This window comes from Haliotis rufescens, unplaced genomic scaffold (assembly GCF_023055435.1).
Source record: "Haliotis rufescens isolate VD_foot unplaced genomic scaffold, xgHalRufe1.0.p SCAF_8, whole genome shotgun sequence".
NCBI classification, from domain to species: domain Eukaryota; kingdom Metazoa; phylum Mollusca; class Gastropoda; order Lepetellida; family Haliotidae; genus Haliotis; species Haliotis rufescens.
The window spans coordinates 13,807,069-13,833,826 of record NW_025964372.1 but is presented as its reverse complement, the minus strand read 5'-3'; the positions used below and the strand labels follow the sequence as shown (position 1 = coordinate 13,833,826).

The 26,758-nt window shown below is 42.4% G+C and overlaps 1 protein-coding gene across 4 annotated transcripts in view; it reads left to right on the top strand.

The window, feature by feature from the left end:
• The window catches only part of LOC124149038 (endoplasmic reticulum transmembrane helix translocase-like), a 32,585-nt gene extending 8,044 nt beyond the window's left edge, over positions 1–24,541 (top strand). Inside the window, exons 5-27 of one of the 4 annotated variants that reach the window (XR_007219280.1) lie at positions 84–153; positions 1,077–1,183; positions 1,577–1,706; positions 3,124–3,306; positions 4,034–4,171; positions 4,696–4,816; positions 5,064–5,215; positions 5,333–5,508; positions 7,140–7,250; positions 7,891–8,016; positions 9,260–9,365; positions 10,057–10,166; positions 11,389–11,481; positions 12,062–12,158; positions 13,203–13,264; positions 14,238–14,372; positions 15,274–15,391; positions 15,517–15,713; positions 16,676–16,818; positions 18,763–18,874; positions 19,886–20,029; positions 21,390–22,026; positions 22,112–24,541. Coding sequence is in view for 1 of the 4 variants with exons in the window: in XM_046520369.2 (XP_046376325.1) it covers positions 84–153; positions 1,077–1,183; positions 1,577–1,706; positions 3,124–3,306; positions 4,034–4,171; positions 4,696–4,816; positions 5,064–5,215; positions 5,333–5,508; positions 7,140–7,250; positions 7,891–8,016; positions 9,260–9,365; positions 10,057–10,166; positions 11,389–11,481; positions 12,062–12,158; positions 13,203–13,264; positions 14,238–14,372; positions 15,274–15,391; positions 15,517–15,713; positions 16,676–16,818; positions 18,763–18,874; positions 19,886–20,029; positions 21,390–21,500 (2,742 nt within the window). In the remaining 3 variants the exon portion in view is untranslated. Of the gene's footprint in view, positions 1–83; positions 154–1,076; positions 1,184–1,576; positions 1,707–3,123; positions 3,307–4,033; positions 4,172–4,695; positions 4,817–5,063; positions 5,216–5,332; positions 5,509–7,139; positions 7,251–7,890; positions 8,017–9,259; positions 9,366–10,056; positions 10,167–11,388; positions 11,482–12,061; positions 12,159–13,202; positions 13,265–14,237; positions 14,373–15,273; positions 15,392–15,516; positions 15,714–16,675; positions 16,819–18,762; positions 18,875–19,885; positions 20,030–21,389 lie in introns of all 4 variants that reach the window. The other 3 variants (XR_007219282.1, XR_007219281.1, XM_046520369.2) reach the window with 3 other exon arrangements.
• Positions 24,542–26,758: the final 2,217 nt, after the last annotated feature.

Below are 26,758 nucleotides of genomic sequence, written 5' to 3'. Positions count from 1 at the left end.
TTATTAGATCGGGGCGCTTATTACGTTGAATACGGTAAGTTCAATGCAGAGACAGGAGTTGGTCAACTCTTTCCATGTTTCAGGCCTATCGGAACCGGAAGTGGCTGCGAATTTTATCTGATGAAATAGTCCCAGGGGACATAATCTCAATAGGTGAGACGAAGGATATATCCATGTGTCTATGTTGTTCACACAGTTATGTCCCTTTGGTATGATTGTGGATTCAAATCCAAGATTCCCACTGGTCATGGTTCCAGGTTTGTCAGCACCATACCAGTGCTTGTGGGTTTCACCAAAGTGGAAAACATCGAGACAATCACAACTCCGGGCTTTCCTCCCACTTCAAGGATACATTATGCAGCGATAGAAATTGGCACTAGTCCTGTAGTCCTTGCCAAACTGCCCAATAGTTAAGGTATCATAAGGACTAGTAGAAATTTGTCATTTTTAAGGGATTTCCTAAATGTTATCATTATAAGGTATGTAGACTAAACTGTTAGTTTCTACCGCTGAGTCATTATATAACTAAAATTCTGTTCATAGTGGACCACCTGTGTGGCTGCGTCATACCTAAAGATGGTACTTGTTGTTTCCCTGCCTGGCATTAAGGGGCTAAAACAAGGACTGGTTGGTTGGGAGTCTGTATACTGTGTCTGAGTGGGGTATTCATGTTAAACTGCGGCATCATATCTCAGTGGGCTAGCACTATTAAATCGACATAGTCCGACTAGAAAATGTAGCCACACACAAACACACACACACATGCATGCATGTCGCTATATAAGTGAAATAATCTTGATCACGACATTGAACCCCATTTCACCTCACCTCTGTTCATAGCAGTGTTAAACCTGACTGTCTCCAATTGGGAATCTCTGATGCACCTGAAAATAATTGCCCCTGCTTCATGATACTGGAATATGGAAACTAGTAACATATCACAGAAGGTGGAGGTATTTTAATCAGTCGGGCGACAACATGATTTGTGGAGATTGGTTCCAAGAGGAATGACAATTAAATTTCGTTGTAAAAAATATTAGGTTGAGTTTCCCACATGATTCTTTTGCACCTTGCAGGGCGATCTCAGGACGACCGCCTCGTACCATGTGACATGCTGCTACTGAGGGGCCCCTGTATAGTAGATGAGTCCATGCTGACAGGGGAGTCGGTGCCCGTCATGAAGGTCCGTGGTGCACACAGACAACTGGTGGCAAACTGATAATGCAATCATGGTTATTTGACCATCCTCAGATACGAATGCTAAGAGAAACTAACTGTATAAACCTGTTGACATGACATTTAGGGGTGACTTTTTGCATAACTTGATTTTGAGTGGGAAATAAAATGAATTAGTAAACAAATTATTTTTTAGATAATTACCGCCTGAAGTTCCAATCTTTTTTACTCTGCCCTGATCATGCTAAAACATGTTTTAATTTTAGAAACCTGACTTATTAATCATTTATGGTTCCGTGGTCTGTGATGAGAAAAGGTGTAAATTGCTGGTGGACTGTTTGCATTTCAATTCTCCATTTTGCTGTCAATTGTTCGAGTCACTGACTGTTGCTATGTGCAGGAGCCGGTGGAGTGCCTGGATCTGGATCACATGTTCGACCTGGAGCATGACGGCAAGCTGCACGTGCTGTATGGTGGTACAAAGGTAGTGCAGCACTCGCCCCCCAGCAAGACCGGACCGGGACTCAAATGTGAGTATTTCGTCAGTCAACTCTTGTTATCTAACCTGACAAAAGGTCCAATGAGCTCATGTAGTGACTTCTTGATTGTCCGTCATAAGTCGTGTGTCTTCTCAAGAACCACTGGACCAGTGAAACTGAAACATCAATGTGCTTATTCCCAGCAACTATGACATCTCAGTTCATCCAAGTGGTTTGAATCTGATTCTCAACATGGCCCCACAAAAACCTATTGAAGGCCATTACAGTCATGCCCCGCTTATACGGACTTCAGATATCCTGAAACCTCGGTTCCCGGACGATTTTCATTCAAAACGAAATAATTACTATATAAATTTACCCGTATATCCGGAAATTCAGTTTCAGGAACCGGACGGTCATTTTCATACACAAAACACTGAAATGCACAAAAAATTGTCTCACTTATCTGGACACTTCCGCTGGTGGTAATCCTTTGATTCGTGAGAAGTCAATTAACCAAGTGACACTGAGTTACATTTGAGACGAGCTTGTTTATTGTACATGTAATCCCGTTCGATAAATATGGTGTCTGTGGAGGTCAGAGGTCAAAGTTACAGCACGCGAAAAAAGGGAAATTTGTCTGTTTAAAGAAAAACACCCGTCAGCAAGTTTAGAAACCATCAGTAAGCATTATGGCACTGAATTTGGACATACCATAGGAAAATCGTCAATTGGTGACAGTTCAAACTTACATGACAGACTTTTTGAAACGGTTATGAATAAAGATTGAGTGGATGTATCTGTTTGCTCTGTCATCTGTCATGAGTTGCATAATAGAAGGGAAGTAACTCTTCCAGTAAGAAGCTGGTTTCAGTTATACGGAAATTTGTTTATACGGACGAATTGTGAAATGACGCAAGTGTCCGTATAAACGAGGCACGACTGTACCATGATACTGTCATTTTTGTTAAAAATGTACTGAAGTTATATATATGTTTAGTTAGTAGTAGGATGCAACACATTAGTTCTGTTTTAGCATTTTATATTTTGAGATTGTCATGACTTTGTTTTGTACCTTGTCATGACCTATTCTTGACCTTGTTATGACCTTGTTATGACTTTGTGTTGAATCTGTAAACTACTTCTCTGAAGATATTTTAAGTCCTCAGTATTTATTCAGAAAATATGGGAATATCACTACTGCAGCACCTCTTGATAAGTGACTGTCTTTGTTGACAGTTTAAACTGTTGACTTCATACCGTGGTGAGCTGCTGATGATGTACAGTTTTGCCCTGACCTGCATCCCTGGCATCAAGCTAATCTGCTGTGATATAACTGAAATGCTGCTCAAAGCAGCACTAAACCAATCTCTGTAACTCACCTTTTAGATAGTCTCCTTATGACTAGAGATACTGGATGACCAGGTTATTGATAACAAGAGTCATAATCTCCCTCACCCTCTTTCAGCCAGTGACAATGGGTGTATAGCATTCGTATTGCGGCACAGTTTCAACACGTCTCAGGGCAAGCTGCTGCGCACCATCTTGTACGGTGTGAAGAGAGTGACGGCCAACAACCTCGAGACGTTCTGCTTCATCCTCTTTCTCCTCATCTTCGCCGTCACTGCGGCCAGCTATGTCTGGATAGAAGGTGCTTTGTTATGCAAAATTTATTTAAAGTCTAGCCTTATTATTCTATTACTAGTGCCCACTGGCCAAAGGCTGCTGTATTTTTCTGTGCCAAACTTTTGCCCTTTAGCTGATATATCTGATGATTGTTGGCTTGAACCCTAGATTTGTCCTGATTGTAACAACCCCAGACCTGTGGTGTTCAACATAGGCATCTTGACATTGGAATTTCCTTTCACATTTACCTGTGAAGATCCGGGTTAGAATTGATCTTCAGCAACCCATTCTTGTCATAAGAGGCAACTAACGGGATTAGGTGGTAAGACTTGCTTACTTGGTTTGATGCATGTCATTGTATCCCAATTGCGTGGATCTAAACTCCTGTGGTCAATCACTGGATTGTCTGGTCCAAACTCGATTATGGACAGACCGCCATCATATAGCTGGAATATAGCTGAGTGCAGCGTTAAACAACAAACAACAAATCCATTCACATTTAGCAGACACCTTGTGATATTACATAAATACTGGATTAAGAAGCATAGACTATTTGCATTGCAGGAAATATACCCTCAAGCTAAGGCATGAGACTAAAAAAAAGACACTACACAAGCAGATTTATTCAAATCATGAGCATGATTAAGCAGCTGCCAACTTTTACAAATAATTGAAAACGAGAAGGTTTAAATTTTCAATAGGGATGTCACTATAGATGTGCATTTCACCTCATTACGTTGGTGTATTTTCAGGCACCAAGAATCCTGACCGAAACCGCTACAAGCTGTTCTTGGAGTGTACTCTCATCCTGACTTCAGTGGTGCCACCGGAGCTGCCCATAGAACTGTCTCTGGCTGTCAACACATCGCTACTGGCTCTCACCAAGCTGTGTATGTAGACTCAGGGCAACACTTTTATCAGCAAGGCCACAAAATACCTGTTTCACTACCAAAAGTGTACATGTGTTTGTGGTAGATGATAGTTTGTTATTGGATCTACATGTGTGGTTGAGTTGGAATCTGCTACCCTGGAAATCAAAATGCTAACTATCAAAATCTTTGCAAGTCAAGATTGTAACATACATGTTAATTTTGCCATTCAGCTTTAATTTGCCTTCACGTGCATTACATTCATTTGTTGAATTTACCTTTAAAATATCTATGAATACTCGTTCATTCTTTCCATATTTGAATTTTGTTTTTTATCGAACTTGTTAAAAAGTGATTCAGGTTCAAACAGGAAATTAATTGTGTACAGCATGTTCTGTGCTGTTTGTTTGCAAGTGTCTAAAGGGAGATAATTGTTTTCGAAAGGGTTGTCTCCCTTTGATCATACTCGGATGAGAAGTGGTTCTTTCATGTCTACACGTCTCAGGTCCTAGGGGCTATTGACCTTTGTTTGATGTATGTTGTAGATGTGTACTGCACCGAGCCCTTCCGTATACCCTTTGCTGGTAAAGTAGACATCTGCTGTTTTGACAAGACAGGCACGCTCACAAGTGACAACCTGGTGGTGGAGGGTGTTGCTGGTCTCAAGTAAGTACTTATAGGATGCTGTTGAAGTACTTACGCCCTGCATGTCAGCAGTGGTTAACTAAGACTTGTTGTCATTGCATAGTGCTAGTGCAGTTTTCTTAATTAAACATGAAAGCCAAGAGGTCCTTGCCATTGCTCTTATGCTGAAAGATTTTGGGGTCCCAAGATCTCCACTATTACTTGTTTTCAGTTATTGCTAGTGGGGCTCACATGATCTCCGCTAACGCTTTTTCTTTGATTTCGCTAGTGGGTCCGAGATCATCTCAGCACAAGATGCCCCACTGGAGACGGCACAGGTGATGGCAACGTGTCACTCTTTGGTTCAGCTGGATGATGAGATGGTAGGCGACCCGCTGGAGAAAGCCACTCTCAATGCCGTGGAGTGGACACTCACTAAAGGTAGGAACTGTGACACTCACTGAAGGTAGGAACAGTGATTACTTAATCTGTTAGGAAAATACGCTCTCAAACCTGTAGAGGAGACTTTTGTCTAACTGACTTCCTCCTCCTCATCAGGTGAGGCTGTGGTTCCGCAGAAGAAGAAGACACATGGCATGAAGATCTTCCACAGATTCCACTTCTCCAGTGCCCTGAAGAGAATGTCCGTGATTGCTGGTCACACAATGCCTGGCTCCATGGAAACAGACTACATGGCCACAGTAAAGGGAGCACCAGAGACACTTAAACCCATGGTGAGCCACTAAAACCCTTGTTGAGACATTTAAACCCATGGTGAGCCACTAAAACCCTTGGTGAGACATTTAAAACCTTGGTGAGACATTTAAAACCCTTGGTGAGACATTTAAAACCTTGGTGAGACACTTAAACCCATGGTGAGACACTTAAACTCATGGTGAGACATTTAAACCCATGGTGAGACATTTAAACCCATGGTGAGACATTTAAAACCTTGGTGAGACACTTAAACTCACGGTGAGACACTTACACCCATAAGGAGACATTTAAACCCACAGTGAGACATTTAAACCCACAGTGAGACATTTAAACCCACAGTGAGACACTTACACCCATGGTGAGACATTTAAACCCATGGTGAGACACTTACACCCACATTGAGAAATTTATACCCACAGTGTGACACTTACACCCATGGTGAGACATTTAAACCCATGGTGAGACACTTTCACCCACGGTGAGACACTAACACCCACGGTGAGACAGTTAAACCCATGGTGAGACATTTAAACCCATGATGAGACACTTACACCTATGGTGAGACACTAAGATCCACAGTGTGACACTTACAACCATGGTGAGACACTTACAACCATGGTGAGACACTTAAACCCATGGTGAGACACTTACACCCATGGTGAGACACTTACATCTATGGTGAGACACTTACACCAATGGTGAGGCACTTAAACCCATGGTGAGACACTTACACCCACGGTGAGACACTTACACCCATGGTGAGACACTTACAACCATGGTGAGACACTTACACCCATGGTGAGGCACTTAAACCCATGGTGAGACACTTACACCCACGGTGAGACACTTACAACCATGGTGAGACACTTACATCCATGGTGAGACACTTACACCCACGGTGAGACACTTACACCCATGGTGAGACACTTACACCCACGGTGAGACACTTACACCCATGGTGAGACACTTACAACCATGGTGAGACACTTACACCCATGGTGAGGCACTTAAACCCATGGTGAGACACTTACACCCACGGTGAGACACTTACAACCATGGTGAGACACTTACATCCATGGTGAGACACTTACACCCACGGTGAGACACTTACACCCACGGTGAGACACTTACAACCATGGTGAGACACTTACACCCATGGTGAGACTTACAACCATGGTGAGACACTTACACCCATGGTGAGGCACTTACATCCATGGTGAGACACTTACACCAATGGTGAGACACTTAAACCCATGGTGAGACACTTAAACCCATGGTGAGACATTTAAACCCATGGTGAGACACTTACACCCATGGTAAGACACTTACACCCATGGTGAGACACTTACACCCATGGTGAGACACTTACACCCATGGTGAGACACTTACAACCATGGTGAGACACTTACACCCACGGTGAGACACTTAAACCCACGGTGAGACACTTTAACCCATGGTGAGACACTTACACCCATGGTGAGACACTTACAACCATGGTGAGACACTTACACCCACGGTGAGACACTTATACCCATGGTCAGACACTTACACTCACAGTGAGACACATGCACTGTGATATGCAGTAAGCATGGTGAGCATGTATTGTGGTATGTCTATTTACTCATGAAATATGATGCATCTTTCCCAGTTCAAGAACCCGCCAGCGGACTATGATGACGTGTACCTGACCATGGCCAGGAGAGGTGCTAGAGTGCTGGCCCTTGGATACAAACGCATGGGAAGCCTTTCACATCAAGAGGTCAGTAAGAGCAGGTGTCATGACATGCTCTTTTTGTTGCTAGCATATTTCTGTGTCACACTCTCCCAAAGGCACATCAAATGCAGTAACTAAGATGAAGATCAAATGGTCACAGTATGCGTTCTCACTATTGATCACTGGTTTGTCTGGACAAGACTTGATAGCTTCAATTCCCCAATCTACCAGGTCATGTGACATTGCCTACCCTCATCAATACCGGTGGAGATCCGGGGTAGAATAGATCTTCAGCAACCCACGCTTGCCGTAAGAGGCAACTATGCTTCATCGTAAGAGGCGACTAACGGGATCGGGTGGTCAGGCTCGCTGACTTGGTTGATGCTTGTCATTGTATCCCAATTGCATGGATCTAAGCTCATGATATCAATCACTGGATTGTCTGGTCCAAACTTGATTATGGACAGAGCGCTGTCATATAGCTGGAATATTGCTGAGTGCGGCATTAAACAACAAACCGCCATCAAGGACCACCACTAGTTTTGCCAGATCCCTGGTGTTCCCCCTGATTATTTACAGCCTGGAGAGTGTACTGTAAAACAACATTCCCTTCGCTGTGATATTATTGCTGGTGTTTACCAGGGTTGAGACTCGTCCACCAACAGGCATGTGCATGCTGTTGCAGGTGCGGGAGATGACGCGGGAGGAGGCGGAGTGTCAGCTGGAGTTTGCAGGCTTCATCATCATCTCTTGTCCCCTCAAGGCCGACTCCAAGGCCTCTGTCAAGGAAATCTACAACGCCTCCCATGTGGTAGGTACACAAACTCACGGTGTCATGTACAAGTATTGTTAAGCCATATCTTACTTTAGACTGTTCAATCTCTCATACCTGTGTGGAATCAGGTCCGAATGGGTCCCCAGTACTTCGTATTATACTAACATATAAATAACATGCCCTCTCTTGTAACTCTGTATGGAGTGCATTGTGTATTCATTATACTGTGTAGTTGATGGTGTTGTGTTTTTTATGTACACAGTGCAAGACCTCAATAAGCAATCTGTCTGTCTGACTAATTATTGGGATTTGGTGCTTAGACTTGCTGACTTCATCTTCCAAACTGACTAAAAAAATCCAGTTTCCACCTTTGACAAACTAGGCTGGAATTATGGACTTATATTGTGGCTAGGACTAATGAGTCTGTGCATAGTCCAATCAAAATCTTGTAATGAACTCAATATCCTGTTTGTAAAATGCCATGCAGATGTCAGTCGATTGTAGGATTTGCAAAGCATGTGTACTGTCAATTTAGCGTCAACTTATATATTCCAAATCTTTTCATGTTGTTAATCAAGGTTCTCATGTGATTTGATACACTTTGCGATGTAAGACCCGTTTTATTACAATAAAGATCTTGATTATCGATCAAATCGTCTTCACTTGGTGCTGCCATTTTGTTTGATGCAAATGCAAGCTATATGAGAGGTGGAATCTGATGGGTCAAGGGGAGGGACATAGAATGGACATAACTCTTAAGAGCCGCTTGTGGTGCTACATTTGAGCCCGGAAATTCCAGCCAAGTTCAGCAAGGGTGGAAACTGAACTTTTACAGTCAGTTAAATCCCTTGCCATGGGAAGATGGCTGACTGGTGTGTTGCACTTTACCCACGTGGCTATTGTGGGTTCGAGGCCCAGGTTCAGCCTGGTTATGTTCCTCTGTGTGTCGGCACCATACACACGTTCGGGCTTTGACCAAAGTGGTAAAGACCTATGTCATTTCTGGTTTTCCTCTTACGTCAAGATGATGCACTATAATATAACATGATATTCCAAACTCATTAACTCACTAATGGTGTGGGATATTGATCATTAACCAGATCTGTCTTTCAGAAATCTAAGGATTGGTGTTTTCATGGTTATTTGAGATTTTACAGCCACTGTTGACGACAACAAGTAGGAGCATGTAGGGTCTGGTCCGCACTGTTACATGTGATGATTCTTGAGATTATCTGCATGTTATATGAGATGAAGATGTGAATTAGTTGTTGTTCTTCAGGTTGCCATGATTACTGGAGACAACCCACTGACAGCCTGCCATGTTGCCAAGGAGCTGAGAATCACCCGGCGAGAGACTGTCATCCTGCAAGGGCCAAATGATAAAGGTGGGTACAAGGAGTACACTGGGTGTGATTGTCCACATGTCAGTAGCGTGATATAGTTACATTTCCACTTAAGGCTGGGTTGGTTTTGTGGTCAAGTGTTCACATCCTGCAGCAGATCCAGGGCCCACTTGCACAAAGCGGTCTTAGCACTAAGATAATCTAACTCCCATACTTTAACATAGGCTTACAATAGTCTTAGCTCTAAGATCGTTTTGTGCAAGTGGGCCCTGGTTTGAATCGCCAATGGAAACGATTTGTCCTGTCAGTTTTTGGTGCTCCCTGTCTACAACTTCATTCTGCATGCCTGCCAACAATTACAAATTAACAGACTTTAGTTTAAAGTAATAAATTAACTGCAGAGACAAGTGTGGATTTAATTTTGTTCAGACTGGGATACTTGGCTTTGACAAAACAATGATAAGTGATTGCACATTCACTCAAAGCTGATATCTACATTATGTTTAATATCATGTTGCCACTCTCTTCACGATAACCACCTATTATGATAATACCAATGATCATAGCAATAACCAGCATGTTCATGATAACCCTCAGTTAGTTATATCCACCTAGTACAGGATTGCTACTTCCAGTATGATAATTCCTCTGCGTGTGATAACACATGAGAAGTACCAAGTTCCTGGAAGCCGCCCAGTTCATGCTAACCAACTTGCCTCTTGTATTCCTGCAGCCCGAGGCTGGCACTGGCAGTCAATCGATGATCGTGTTGTCATCCCAGCCATACCAATGGACATGAAGAAAGAGCTTCTAGCTGCATACGACCTGTGTCTCACGGGAGAGGTATGATTTATCCTGTGTAGAATGTTGCCAGTCTCAGTTTCCTCGGGCCTGGGGAGGTAAGAGAGTAGACAAGGTGGCACAGTTTTCTTTGTAACAAAAAGGATAAGCCCATCAGAAGCTTGGATTTAATATATATTATGAAACATGGCAGGTTCCTACGTACCATGCTATATGTCAATTGATCTATTTAATTTACATATTGATCAAGTGAAAGGTGGGTTGTCAACATTTCTTTTTTTTTTAATATGAACATGATGAATGATTGTTTTTTATCATCCAAAACTGGCTCCCACAGGAGATATCGCTTGGATGAAATCAAGCGATATCTACATTGTAGATATCGCTGCAATGAAATTACATCACAATGCTTTGCTGACCATTATGACGTCACTGGTTACCACGACGTCACAATCATATGACATCACTAATGGCTCTGCTACTGAAGCTGTTAGCAGTACTTTTTACACTGAAGACACTGCTAATTACTGTCTACAAATTGAAAAAGCTGGAAGAATGATGTTGGATGATAAATAAAATCTCACCCTTGTGTCGTTGATAAAAGTGACAAAATCTTCGGCAAGCTACAGAATTTTTCCACTTTTATCATCTCGTGTTGATATATTTGATATCAAAAGACACTCGGATGAGATTCTCTATTTCTGCTACCAGCTGTTTGTGAGAATTGACTCATAGACTGAGACTAGACAAATGTACTCATCACTCCCTGCTTGTGGTTAGAACCGACTATTATCAGGAGTTTGTTGTGACCTGGCTGATTGTGTATTACACAACAGGGATTATACTTGGTTGTCATGGACCCATGAAGAACTGTGTTAGAATAGGTTTTCAGCAACTCATGCTTGCTGTAAGAGGCGACTATGCTTGTCGTAAGAGGCAACTATTGGGATCAGGTGGTCTTGCTCACTGACTTGGTTGATGCATGTCATCATATCCTGATTGCGGAGATCGATGCTCATGATGTCAGTCACTGGATTGTCTGGTCCAGACTTGATTATTTACTGACTGCCGTCATATAGCTGGAATATTGCTGAGTACGGCATTAAACAAACAAACTTGGTTGTCATGGAGTCGATATTTGACCACTGGCCTGCCTGGCCAAATTGCAGAGATGTGGCTAGAACATTGCGGATGAAAGCAACATTCACTCGTTCAATCACATACCAAGTGTCTAACAGCTCTGACCACTGATCTCTTCTCCTAGGCCCTCACTTGGCTGCAGACAGAACACTACAAGCTCCTGAGAATCGTGCTGCCAAATACTAAAGTCTTTGCCAGGGTAGCCCCAAAACAAAAGGTAGGTACATCTCACCAGTTTGATCACATCCTACATGGCTTCACAGGACTTAGGAATTCTTCATAGTTGACACAAATTTTTGCCTAAAAACAGTAACATTTATTCTGCAATGGTTTTGCTTTGTAAACAACAAATGACCTCATTCACTTACTGTAAACAATGAATGACCTCATCCACATGCTGTAAACAATGAAGGACCTCACACAAGCTCTAAACAATGAAGGACCTCATCCATACACTGTAAACAATGAATGACCTCATCCACATGCTGTAAACAATGAAGGACCTCACACAAGCTCTAAACAATGAAGGACCTCATCCATACACTGTAAACAATGAATGACCTCATCCATATGCTGTAAACAATGAACAACCTCATCCATACGCTGTAAACAATGAAGGACCTCATCCATATGCTGTAAACAATGAAGGACCTCATCCATACGCTGTAAACCTAATAGACTTCAATTGTCTGAAACATCCTGTAATTATAAGTTGATTGACTCATGTTGTGATTGACTCATGTTGTGATTGCTTCATGTTGTGATTGACACTGTATCATGTGTTATCTGCCTTGCAGGAGTTCATAGTTACAGCCCTGAAGGGCATGGGCTACACCATTCTCATGTGTGGAGATGGAACTAATGATGTTGGGGCTCTCAAACACGCTCATGTTGGTGAGGAGATTTGTCCCTTAAAAATATGCTGAACCCCAAAAAGTCGGGGATCATGAATATTTTTGGAGATATTGTTTGTAGTGAAGATTGAGCACACAATTTCATTAACCTATCCCCAAAAATATTGATGATCCTTAACATTTATGTGAATTGTACAATGTAACTATAATATACCAACTATCACCACTGATTAATTATTTGAAGTCCTTGGTTACCATCAGTGTTGCTGCAGGAATTACCAGTGACATAGACCTCAGGCTGCTACAGGCCTCCAGGGTGAACTATGTAATGAGTCTGTGAGACAAGGATTTGTTGTAAGTTTGAAGGTGTTACTGGGTATTTATGTCACACCAAAAGAGTTTAAAGCCCCATCTGCGGTAGTAACTACTGCACTCTAGTGGGCGGAGCTTATACAAATGATCTGACAGGTTAATATGACGTCATGATAACACATACATTTCATTGGTTAATGCGTAAACGGGTGACGTCATGTAAACACCCACCCACATGGGACGTTTGACAACAAGGACGTAAGTTTTAATGGAAATATAAATGTCTACCAAACGATTCCAAGACTTTTCGACAAACGCGTACATCTTTGGTTTCAAAATGTACCTTCAATGTCGTCTTCACATCTTCATTTATAGCGCAACCGTAAATAAGCTCCGCCCACTGTGATTGATGCAGACGCCAAACACGATCGATTCGATTTCTTTATGATAAAACTACAGAAGATTTATTGACTTATATCTAGATATGGAGCCATTTGTGGTATCCAGGGTTGGTCATTCAAGTTGATACGAAGTTTGACGGTCAATGGTGATCTTGTTCCCGTATGGTTTTCAAAAATCTTCTCCCGACACTCAGTTGTGTTTACATTGTCAGTCATTGTTCGAAACTGAAACACCACCACCTTGCGGGCTATTTATAGTCAGGGTGGGGCTTTAAGCATTAGCATTGCTAGCAAAGGTTTCGAATTTATGTGTAAATATTGCTGGGATCCCTTTCTGCTTATGTTGCAGTGTAGGTTGTGTTGTGTTTCAGGTGTTGCACTACTGGCCAACGCTCCAGAGAGGCTGCCCGACAAGAAGAGGAGAAGAGATGAGGTATGTAGACAAGTTGGCAGTGAGGGACTACTAATGCTGAGTCAGGTTATTCAGTTACTCGTAACTCTTGTTATGATTACAGATGCCTAATGATTCTAGCAAGAGGCCCACAGCTTATTATTAATGTGCACATTTTACAACATTGGGATAATTGATGTGAAATCGAGTTGTGAAAATTCTCAAGTGCAATTTCATGCAGCAATAACACCAAATTGTCAGACTGGGTGACAAGGCTCATTGTGTGCCACCATACCCTGATAGCATTACACATTACTCATGATATCAATCACTGGGTTGCCTGGCCCATACTGATATATTTACAATCTGCTTTTATGGCTGGAATAATTCTGTCTGTGGCTCTTTACTCGACAGTTTCATCCTTGTATAACCAACGTATTATATGTGGATTCTGTTTTGATGTATACACAGGATCCATTTGCCATCGTACCTTTGTATTGTTTGTTTGTTTATTTGTTGTTTAACACCACACTCAGCAATGTTCCAGCTATATGACGGCGGTCTGTAAATAATCAAATTAGGAGCAACTTTCTACACAATTGGGATACGATGACATGCATCAACCACGTCAGCGAGCCAGACCACCTGATCCCAATAGTTGCCTCTTACGACAAGCATGGGTTGCTGAAGACCTATTCTAACCTGGATCTTCAGATCTAACCTTTGTATTGAGTCTGGTTTTAATGTCCAAATGAAATATGTCTGATTTTGAAAGTAGATCCCTACTATACTCACGTTCTGAAGAGGTATTTTGACCATGGTGATTGGCTCTAGATTTCAAGCTCATAGTGATAAGAGAGCAGTAGATACTGATGCATGTATCAGGGTATTTCTCGGAATAGAACAGAGATATAAGAGCTGGATAATCAAACTCTGTTTTTCTTATGAGGTATCTCATACTTGACATGACGCCATACATTGCTGTAGTCCAACAGATTTCTGTGTTTGTGTTCAGAACAGCAGCAGTGTAGATGGCGAGACCCCCAATGACAAGCTGCAGATGATGAGTCAGCGCGGTGGGGGCAAGGTGTCAGGACGGGCTGCCAAGCAGAGAGCCATTGCAAGGGGAGATAACCTCGCTCCTGCACAGGTAGGTACCTTAGAAATGTCATGTACAATGTTACGTCAGTTAGAAGGTGTTCAAGGGCATTAGTACATTCACTGTGATTGATGGCTGGAAAAAGCATCACAAAATGTTAGTTTTGGGCTAAAATTGTATGATTCATTGATTAAATGCTGTGATTTATGGTTTAGTGTATATAATTTTGTATTACATATATTACAGACTATTTCTATTCAGTTGAAGGACTAAATATAAATATGACACAACAGAATCCTTTTACATACTGGTGGGCTAGATATTAAATAAATACTTCTGAGGGATTGTTGGGCTGGTTGCTTTTCGCTACAGCTTGAAGTGCCGCTCCTGATGTCATGTATAAGAAATTGTATAGGTACTCGACCATGGAACGTAACTCTGCATGATGTGACTAGTGATACAGGATTAATGCAGAGGGCGCTGAATCCAGACTATTCCAGCGCTGGTTACAATAGCGCAAGCATTGCATTGTGTTGTGTCAGGATAAGAATCAATTTACATGACGTTGGATATTAATTATATTAGTCTACTTATCCTGACACAAGTCTCAGGCCTGCCCTTCCTTTGCCCATCTGGATAACAAGCTGTGTGCTGATGGCTGATCAAGGACAGATAACTCTGATTGGTAACCAAAGGGCAAGGCAGGCCCTGGGGTTAGAAGAGGCATGTTTTATGTTCTGTGTGATATGATCGAAGTGGAAAAGGAAATTGCAGGGTGTCGTGTCAGGATAATAATATGCATAATGCATAATATATATGCAACATCGAGGCTTCACCCTATCTCATGTACTGGCATGAGCCAATCACACTCCTTCCTCTGAAGGGACTAGCGCCTTAACAGACATCACCCATGGCAATTTACAGGAGTTTAATATGCCATTTGTCGTTACAGAAAAAGCTTGCTGCCATGTTGAAAGAACTTGAAGAAGAGGAAAAATCACAGATTGTTAGACTTGGAGATGCCAGCATAGCATCCCCTTTCACATCCAAACTATCCACAGTGGCTAGTGGTGAGTGACTTTCTACCAGTATAGCATTAACCAAAGCAGTGTTAAGATAAGCACCACTGTATATATTCTGTTGTGTAAACTCCAGATGTATCAATGTATAACATGCCAATTTTCTCCTATTTCAGTGTGTCACATCATCAAACAAGGGCGATGTACTCTTGTGACAACCCTGCAGATGTTTAAGATCCTGGCCCTGAATGCCCTGATCCTGGCTTACAGCCAGAGCGTGCTGTACCTGGACGGCATCAAGTTCAGTGACGGCCAGGCCACCATGCAGGGTCTGCTGCTGGCTGGCTGCTTCCTGTTCATCTCTCGGTCCAAGGTAACACCATAGAGCTGCGTGTCACATCTGGCTCCCGGGCGGCCCATGTTGTAAGGTGCCGCTATTTGAGTTCATCTTTTACAGGTGCTAGAAACCTTTGATTGTTGGTTGATTGCCATAATCACCTTGATCATGTTTCTAGGTTGGCCAGCACCATACACATGCACATGGGTTTCACCTAAGTGATAAACGTCTGAGGGACTAACCATTTGATATTTGGGAGTGGCCTGGGATTTTGTATTGAGACCAGATATTTTTTCCAGCTAGAACTGCAAAACCAGACATTTAAAAAAAATTAAAACTCTGAGCCAAAATATTTTTTTCTAAGTTTTGTGGCAGAATATCAAATGAGTTGCAACACTGTGTGCTTTCCACCAACATCAAGCTGACACACCCTGCTTGAACTGAGATACTGTTCAAATAAGCGTGTAAGAAAACTCACTCACTGTTAATATAGACAGACACAGGTTCTTTATTTACCCTTGTATTCATCAGCTAACACAATACACCTGCTTCACTCAAACATGTCACCCAACTGCCAGCCTAGAGCAAATCAAGATGGCTGCCGTAAAGTCATTCCCAATACATAGAGGGCAGTTTCGTAATTTGGGGGAAAGTTTCGTATCCACATATTAACACTCACTCAATGTTGTATTATCCCAACAACAACATGATAATAATTACAGCAATAGCTAGTAATAGTAATAATAGTAAGAAAAAGAATTGAAGTTGTTTTCTCTGCTGTAACAAGTTGTTAAGCAAGTGGTTACACTTGCCTACAACCCATATCTGTTGTACTGCTACTCATTCAGTGCCTTAGTTTAGTCAATATCTTTCTGTCTAATACCCTTTGTATAAATCAGCTTATATAAAAGTGCCTGAAAATGACACTGAGGGCAATGTTCCAGTCAGCAGACACTGTAGTATTGTTCACAGCCTGATGTTTTGTCATCTTGTTTCAGCCACTGAAGACACTGTCGAAGGAGCGTCCACTGCCAAACATCTTCAACCTGTACACAATACTTACAGTGCTGTCTCAGTTTGCTGTACATTTTAGTAGTTTAGTCTATTTAGTCGGGGAGGCGCATCGACACGATGCAGCAAGGTAAGTCCCTCAATGTCTGTTAATATCCTCAACCGTGCGATGCATGGTGGGCCCTGAGAGTGTGTCCCTGAGTGTGTGTCCCTGGGTGTGTTTCCCTGGGTGTGTGGCCCTGAGAGTGTGTCCCTGAGTGTGTGGCCCTGAGTGTGTGGCCCTGAGAGTGTGTCCCTGAGTGTGTGTCCCTGGGTGTGTGTCCCTGGGTGTGTGTCCCTGAGTGTGAGGCCCTGAGTGTGAGGCCCTGAGTGTGTGTCCCAGAGTGTGTGTCCCTGGGTGTGTGTCCCTGAGAGTGTGTCCCTGAGTGTGTGTCCCTGAGTGTGTGTCCCTGAGAGTGTGTCCCTGAGTGTGTGTCCCTGGGTGTGTGTCCCTGAGAGTGTGTCCCTGAGTGTGTGTCCCTGGGTGTGTGTCCCTGGGTGTGTGTCCCTGGGTGTGTGGCCCTGAGTGTGAGGCCCTGAGTGTGTGTCCCAGAGTGTGTGTCCCTGGGTGTGTGTCCCTGGGTGTGTGTCTCTGGGTGTGTGTCCCTGGGTGTGTTTCCCTGAGAGTGTGTCCCTGAGTGTGTGTCCCAGAGTGTGTGTCCCTGGGTGTGTGTCCCTGGGTGTGTTTCCCTGGGTGTGTTTCCCTGAGAGTGTGTCCCTGAGTGTGTGTGTCCCTGAGTGTGTGTCCCTGAGTGTGAGGCTCTGAGTGTGTGTCCCTGAGTGTGTGTCCCTGAGTGTGTTTCCCTGAGTGTGCGGCCTTGAGTGTGCGTCCCTGAGTGTGCGTCCTTGAATGTGTGTCCTTGAATGTGTGTCCCTGAGTGTGTGTCCCTGAGTGTGAAGCCCAGAGTGTGCGGCCTTGAGTGTGCGTCCCAGAGTGTGCGTCCTTGAATGTGTGTCCTTGAATGTGTGTCCTTGAGTGTGTGTCCCTGAGTGTGTGTCCTTGAGTGTGTGTCCTTGAGTGTGTGTCCCTGAGTGTGTGCCCCAGGGTGTGTGTCCCAGAGCGTGTGTCCCTGAGTGTGTGCCCCTGGGTGTGAAGCCCAGGGTGTGTGTCACAGAGTGTGTGTCCCTGAGTGTGAGGCCCTGAGTGAGAGGCTCTGAGTGAGAGGCCCTGAGTGTGTGTCCCAGAGTGTGTGTCCCTGAGTGTGAGGCCCTGAGTGTGAGGCCCTGAGTGTGTGTCCCAGAGCGTGTGTCCCTGAGTGTGAGGCCCTGAGTGAGAGGCCCTGAGTGTGTGTCCCAGAGCGTGTGTCCCTGAGTGTGAGGCCCTGAGTGTGAGGCCCTGAGTGTGTGTCCCAGAGTGTGTGTCCTTCAATGTGTGGCTCTGAGTGTGTGTCCCAGAGTGTGAGGCCCTGAGTGTGTGGTGCATAGTATGAGAATCTGAGTGTGTGGCTCTGAGTATGTGGTGCTTAGTGTGTGGTTCTGAGTGTGTGGTGCTTAGTGTGTGTCCCTGGGTGTGTTATGCTTAGTGTGTGGTGCTTAGTGTGTGTCCCTGGGTGTGTGGTGCTTAGTGTGAGGCCCTTAGTGTGAGGCCCTGAGTTTGTGGTGCATATTATGAGGCTCTGAGTGTGTGGTGCTTAGTGTGTGGCTCTGAGTATGTGGTGCTTAGTGTGTGGTTCTGAGTGTGTGTGGCTCTGAGTGTGTGGTGCTTAGTGTGTGTCCCTGGGTGTGTGTGGCTCTGAGTGTGTGGTGCTTAGTGTGTGGCTCTGAGTGTGTGGTGCTTAGTGTGTGTCCCTCGGTGTGTGTGGCTCTGAGTGTGTGGTGCTTAGTGTGTGGCTCTGAGTGTGTGGTGCTTAGTGTGTGGCCCTGAGTGTGTGGTGCTTAGTGTGTGGCTCTGAGTGTGTGGTGCTTTGTAAGTTATATGTGACAAGAAGAAGAAAACTTTTGACCGTCACAAAAGTATCTAAATGTCAGTACCAGTATATCCAGTCAGCACGGTCAGACGAGTAAGAAACATAACAGCTTTTGCTTTTTTATCCAGAAAAGAAGAGTTTCCAGATTTAGAAGCAGAGTTCAAGCCAACCATCTTAAACACAACTGTATATATCATGTCCATGGCTTTACAAGTCTCAACATTTGCTGTCAACTATAGGGTGAGTCATGTCAACTATAGGGTGAGTCATGTCAACTGTAGGGTGAGTCATGTCAACTATAGGGTGAGACATGTTAACTGGAGGGTGAGTCATGTCAACTGGAGGGTGAGACATGTCAACTATAGGGTGAGTCATGTCAACTGGAGGGTGAGTCATGTCAACTGGAGGGTGAGTCATGTCAACTGGAGGGTGAGTCATGTCAACTGGAGGGTGAGACATGTAAACTGTAGGGTGAGACATGTAAACTGAAGGGTGAGTCATGTCAACTGGAGGATGAGTCATGTCAACTGGAGGGTGAGTCATGTCAACTGGAGGGTGAGACATGTCAACTGGAGGGTGAGAAATGTCAACTATAGGGTGAGACATGTCAACTGTAGGGTGAGTCATGTCAACTATAGGGTGAGACATGTCAACTGGAGCTGAGTCATGTCAACTGGAGCATGTTTGAGCATGTATTTCTGGTATTAATCATCCAGTCGAGGTGAGTTTCTCTGTTTGTGGTTCTTTGATTACGATATTGAACACAGTAAAGACTGCCTCCATAGTCTAGAAGATAGAGCGTGTGCCTAGGTATTAGAAGCTCTGTGTTTCAATCCCCAGCAGGTCATGCCAAAAGTCGTTAAAAGATGGTACTTGTTGTTACCCTGTCTGGTGCACTGCATTTAAGGGATAAAACAAGGACTGGTCAGCTTGGAGTCAGTACACTGTGCCTCAGTGGGGTATCCATGTTAGACTGTGGCGTGATATCTCAGTGGGCCAGCACTATAAAACCATCATAAATCTGGACTAGCACAAGCGGACACACTGACAGGTGCATACACATCACTATATAAGTGCAATATTCTTGAATGCAACATTAAACCCCTTTTCACCTCACTTATCTCAACAGTTAGGGTTGCTGTAACCACTGAAGATGACACATGTCTGAGTGGTTATCATAGTTAACTAGCTCAAAAGCCATCATTACAGACATATCATGAAGAGTTATTTTGTAACGTATATCTGTTACAGGGAGAACCATTTATGGAGAGTTTAAAGGACAATAAACCCCTCCTGTACAGTTTGATGTTCTCGGGCGGCGCCATCTTTGCACTGGCAAGTGGACTGCTTCCTGACCTTGCAGACCAGTTTCAACTGGTGGCCTTGCCAGATGAGGTAAGTATAGCAACAAGTCCAAATACCCCCTTGAATCCATGAGGTTGGAACAACATCCTCCAGTGTCTAATTATCAAAATGGGTGAACCAATTCTTTTTTAAAACTCTCACCTCATTTACTGCTGATCCAGCAGTGTGTTTTCTTCACAACCCTCTTGTGAGGTGCACCAAGCAGATAGTTACTCTCCAGACAAAGCTGATAACATGTCTATGCCTGATGTGATCGACCCAAAATGCAGCATGCTCATTGTGCTGTTGTGCTACTGTCCTACAATTCCTGATTTCTTTGTATCTAAATAATCTAATTGAAGATAGTTATATATATGTGCAAGTAGTTAAGTTTGCAAGGTTGATAGGGAAAAACATTTGTTCTTAAACAGAAGAGGTAATGTTAGGAAGGTGTTTGACCGGAACTGAAGAACGCGATTAAATCCCATCATTATGATATCTAGTAATAAAAAAAATTGTTCACTGTTTATCTGGACAAGAGTTTGCAATATATTTGATTAATATTATGCAATATTTCATTCAATAATTCTGATAATGTTTACAATAATTTTGCCGAAATCGTATGCGAAGTGATCGGTAGATCGCACAACTCACCGTTTTTACAGCAGCCACGGTCAGATTACCGCTATTGACGCCTTGAACTGAACTTTAGTTGCAAGAGAATGGATACACATATCATGTATGCAGTACCATGACTCGCTAAAAGTCATATTTGAGGCAGTATGACTATAAAATGTCAATATAACGTTTTCGAAATCGAAATACATGTAGCGTGGGAAGTCCCTACGGTGACTGGTCAAAATCGTGCCATCTGTACCAAAGTGCTACACTTATGGTTATTATGATTTTAAGTATATATGGTGGAAACTAAAATAAAACAATATTGGAATATATTATTCCTGATAAAATAATAATTTCAGATACAATTTCTTCCCACCATTGCATCAAAATTCTTTGAAGTTCTTTCATTGGGTACATTTTAACTGAATCATCGGTAGATTGGGAGGAAACGTGTGCACAGCTGATTGCTATTTCCGGCTTAGTTTATGAGAAAATACACACGGTAATCTTAATCTCTGCATATAAAACAATGCCTTTGAGAGCAGGAAATACATTTTAAATGGTAAAATCATCATGTCTAGTGATGTTTTATATCAAATTTCATACTTTTATTGACCAAGTTTGTTGTCAACTGAAGTCGTTGAAGGGATATGATAACGCTCATCAATTATTTGGACCCCGAAGGTCCCAATCGGACATGTCTGGCGCATATGACTGTTTCCGGACCCCTGTGTTTGACGGTCTTATATCTTCCACTGTTTGCTTACCCCCTTCTTTTTCTCTGTTTCAGTTTCGCAACACAGTTCTTGGTGTCATATCGGCCGACATTGTTTTAGCATTTGTAGTCGACAGAGTTATACGATTTTGCCTAGGAACGGGGAAGTTAAAATCTACATATTAATTTATTTTTATATAACATTGCCTTTCACATGCTTTTATTAACATGGCTGTGTCTCAAATACAGGATTTCCCCCTAGCCCCTTGAGGTACTGTTTCTCAGTCACACATCATTCCTACATTGACTTTCATCCTATGGTTTACAATGGGGCCAGTTGGTGTTGGAGGTGCACCCGCTCTTCAGATGCTAATGTGCTGTCATGTGGCGTCTCCATGTGTGTCTGGTGCACTGCACTAAGGAACATCACATGAAGCAGTATACATTAACTCAATCATGCCTCTCTTATAGAATATTATCCTTAGACTGAGCTGCTTTTGTTGTGCTATGAAATCCTGAATAAGTATTATCTGATACCAGTATATTTGATAATTCTGTGACGTAACATGGATCCCATGTCAGCTGGATGACATCCCATGTTTGCAAGGTGATGTCCCATGTTTGCAAGGTGATGTCCCATGTTTGCAAGGTGATGTCCCATGTTGCAAGGTGATGTCCCATGTTTGATTGGATGAAATCCCATGTTTGCAAGGTGGTGTCCCATGTTTGATTGGATGACATCCCATGTTTGCAAGCTGACATCCCATGTTTGCAAGGTGATGTCCCATGTTTGCTAGGTGATGTCCCATGTTTGCAAGGTGGTGTCCCATGTTTGATTGGATGACATCCCATGTTTGCAAGCTGACGTCCCATGTTTGCAAGCTGACATCCCATGTTTGATTGGATGACATCCCATGTTTGCAAGGTGATGTCCCATGTTTGATTGGATGACATCCCATGTTTGCAAGCTGACGTCCCATGTTTGCAAGGTGGTGTCCCATGTTTGATTGGATGACATCCCATGTTTGCAAGCTGACGTCCCATGTTTGCAAGCTGACATCCCATGTTTGATTGGATGACATCCCATGTTTGCAAGGTGATGTCCCATGTTTGATTGGATGACATCCCATGTTTGCAAGCTGACGTCCCATGTTTGCAAGGTGATGTCCCATGTTTGATTGGATGACATCCCATGTTTGCAAGGTAATTTCCCATGTTTGCAAGGTGATGTCCCAGGTTTGACTGGATGACATGTCTGCTAGGTGATGTCCCATATTTGATTGGATGGCAATCTGTTGAGATCTACTACATGTACATGTATATGCACATTCAATTTCAAATGCAAAAATCTGTTTGGAAATTTTTTGTTTGTTTGTATGACATATAGCAAAATTTGCAGCAGATTAAACATCAATCAACACCTATGCATTTCATATTTCATGTGTTATTTGTAGTTGAGTAGGTGTGGGAATTAAGAATCAGTGTCCCTATTACTGTGGTATTGTTTGTTAACAAAGCAAATGTACTGTTCCTGTTAGCCTCAACGGAGATATGGGCTTAGTGCTATCCAAGGGGAGATAACTTAATAGGTACCCTGACAGTGGGGAGGAAGCCTGTATTCGAGACAAAGCTTTCTCCAGTCACCTCAGTGAGAGCCAGAGTTTTGTAACACTATTTTTGATTGGGCGGAGATGTGGATCTCAAGCAGACCAATTGATAGTATAAGTAACCATGTGATTATGTCATAATTGTGATTGGATGACAGGCTTGTATATTATAGACCCAGGGACAAATTCTGACTATGAAGCAACTGTTTGATGTCTATAATGAGACTTTTGATGAGGAGCAGGCAACTGTTGATAGATGTGATGCTCTAATTGTGTATTCCTGTACCAATATGGAATCACTCTTGATTTGGCTTTGTTATTCATGGAGCTTGATCTACCATGTCTCTTATGTTGAGTTGTTTCCCTTAGACATGCCAGAATCCTGTGATTGAGGGTTGAAATTCGCACATCTGCCTGATTATGATTCTTGGTATCACCATACACGTCACTGTATTGGAAATATCTTAAGACCTGCATCATTTTGAGCTTTCTTATACAATAACCTGACGTGCCGTGATGTAACTGAAATACTGATCAAAGTGGGGTCAAATCAAATTCACTCACTCTCGATTACTGTATCTGTACTATTCACACAAGGGGTTTCCCAGAAATGTGGAAGTAGTGGGTCACTGTCTACATCACTTTCAAGTGAAAGTGTGCTGTTTGCACGTTATGAACATCAGTTTTGTTGTCATGTGCCCATTATCTCACTGACAAAGCATATGTCGCATAAACATTACATTAATACATTATGCCCTGATTAGTTCAACTCTGTTCTAATGTGATAACATGTTTGAATTTGTCTCGTGGGTGACAGTTGAGTGAGTGTATTGTGTCGTTCCTCGTGTTCACACGTGCGTCCTATTGATGTCCACATGGAGATAAGGCCCTGCTAGATGTTAGCAAGAAATAAGGCTGCATTGACGCAGAAGTCACAGTAAGAAACGCATCTTGTTATATGACCAGTGGGGACATTAGCATTGTCAAAATAAATATTGCCTTGAATACTCTGACAGTTTATCCAGTAAAACTGCATTTCAGGAAAAGAAGTTTTCTTATCAAAATATATATAAGCATTGGAAAAAAGTTCAGAACCATGTGTCGTATCAATATCTACATATGACACATATCTCATTTTTGTAAAGTACCTGTTGAAAAATTGGTACGAGAGCAGTAAGATTGTCACTTTGTAAACACGCACAAATGTGTTTCATTATAATGTTAATACAGGAAACAATTTTTTAAATAGCTACTTTATGTGCAAGTACGTTGTGACCCATGTTTAACCTGTTCCCATGTTTAAGCATTTTAACCAGTGACTAAATATGAGCAACTACACATGTCTAGGACGTGTTGGGGAAGTTGTTAACGCCATAGCTATTTGCAAAACCGACTTTTGTAATACATAGTACATGGTCACATTGATGAGTTCTGCATGATGAGGTAACAAGCATCGAGTATTGTCGTCCCAGGGTCAAGTCTCAGGATGTGCAGATGAATCATTGACCCATGTATAGTGTACTGTGTATATGTTTAAGGGATGACCGAGGGTTGTGTTGGGTGCCTTTGTTCTGGTATTGTCAGTTGGATAACTTGACCTGAATAAACCACTGAACTGGACAAGATGGAGACCTTTGTTTTCTTTAGACACGCCTAAATTATGTCTTACGATGAAAGTGTGAACTGGACAACCGAACATGCACCAGCAACATCGGTGAAGTCTTCACTGACTTGAATTTGGAGATAAACATCTTGTGTTTTCAATGAAGAGCTGGGTTATCTGTAGATTTAACCGTACTAAAGTAGATCTGAAACCAAAAATTGCAGTGTGTTTATCACAATTCTACCATGACAAACATCAAAGTGATCACCTTGGTGTTAGCTGAGATAGAGTGAAGAGACAATGGTTGAGTCCAATGTTTGCAGTGGGTTGTGGGTTGTAGGTGTCAATATGATGCATCAAACAACGATTGGTTCTGTACACAGTAAGTAACACATCTTGTTATATGACCAGTGGGGACATTAGCATTGTCAAAATGAATATTACCTTGAATGCTCTGACAGTTTATCCAGTAAAACTGCACTTCAGAAAAAGAAGTTTTGTCCTCCAATTATATATAAGCGTTGGAAAAACGTTCAGAACCATGTGTCGTATCAATATCTACATATGACACTGACCTCATGTTTGTAAAGTACCTGGTGAGAGCCGTAAGATTGTCACTTTGTAAACGCACACAAATGTGTGTACACATATGAGTGTATATGATTGTATATGATTGACCATGATTGTATATGATTGTACATGAACTCAAACGTTTATGGCAGTGACTGCACCAATCAGGAAGATTGCAGCGTAGAGTTGCTTCCCTTATGTGTGGTAGAAACCAATGGTTTTTCGGCACCATGGCCGAGCATCGTGGAAGAAGAAAGTCAGAAGCGATGCCGGTCTTACATGGTTCCCACTTCTATGAAGCTAAATATAGAGTAGTGCTGCCTTAATAATATCTAGTCTCTGAAATTAAAATAGTTTACAGAGAAAAAAAGTTGCAAATTATAGTTACATGTATAAAATATAATGAAAAGGAGCCCAGAGATTTTCTTATATAGTAATCTAGACTTGCCAAATAGTAAAGACTCCCAGGGGCTGCATTGGATATATTTGTTTCAGGGTCTGTATGACAGACAAAACCCACTGTCAAATCTAAAACATTACCAGGGCTACCAGAAGTTTACATTTGTGACATTTGTTCATGATAATAACTTTTAGCCAAAATTGGATATGAACCAAATTTGATAATTTTCCTTGTAATCCCAAACAGAGGCAGAGGGGTGTTATTTGTAAACATCATCACATGGGTCAAGTTGGATAGCCAAACCAGACATTTGCTTGTTGTATAGTAAAAAAAGACATTTTCTATGAGTCTTGATACGAAAGAGAGCAGAGGCCATATCTATAGAGAGTAAGTCGTGATGGATAACTCGTCACGATATGGCTGCAATATTGCCGATGTGACGTTATATATTAACTCACTCACTCACTCGTGATGGATAATTACCTGGGTAATATTTGGTATTTGCACACTAATTTAAAATACTGCCTGCTCAGTTTAGACATAAACGTATTCACGGTGTATTCGTGTAGAAGTGCGGTTTCTTGTCATATCCTGGATTTGACAGGTCGTTGTCACGTGCTGCACGGACTGTCCGTGCGTTAGCGCCTCGCTATAACAACTTAAACTGTAAAAGAGTTTTATTGCCGTTTCAAGGCGGCTGCTAACTTTTCAAGCACTCTAGAAAACAGAAAATGGATTCAAAAATGGGATGGGATGGTGACATCAGAAACATACTGAGGAGAATTTACATCAATCGCCTTACAAAGGGGTACATGGCATTTCCTGCACCTTCCAACATTTCATTGAACGCGATCGAGCGATAGTTAATAGAACTGACAAGACTCGCTGCTTTCAAATATTTATCGTAAGCTGATTATGTAACATGTATAAAATACCATTTGTTTGATGGAACCCGTGAATGTCCGGGTTAGAATTGATCTTCAGCAACCCACGCTTGTAAGAGGCGACCAACGGGATCGGGTTGTCATGCTCGCTGACTTGGTTGATGCATGTCATCGTATCCCAATTGCTTAGATAAATGCTCATATGTAAATCACTGGATTGCTGGTCCATTTGTTAATAGAAATACAGTCCCTACAGCGTGTCATTTTCTCACACTTTAATGACTGCTTGCACTTTAATGACTGTTTGCATTAAACAATTTTAGAAATCGAAGATGGCCCACAGTTTACGTTTACTTTTTATACTATAACTTTGAAAGTAT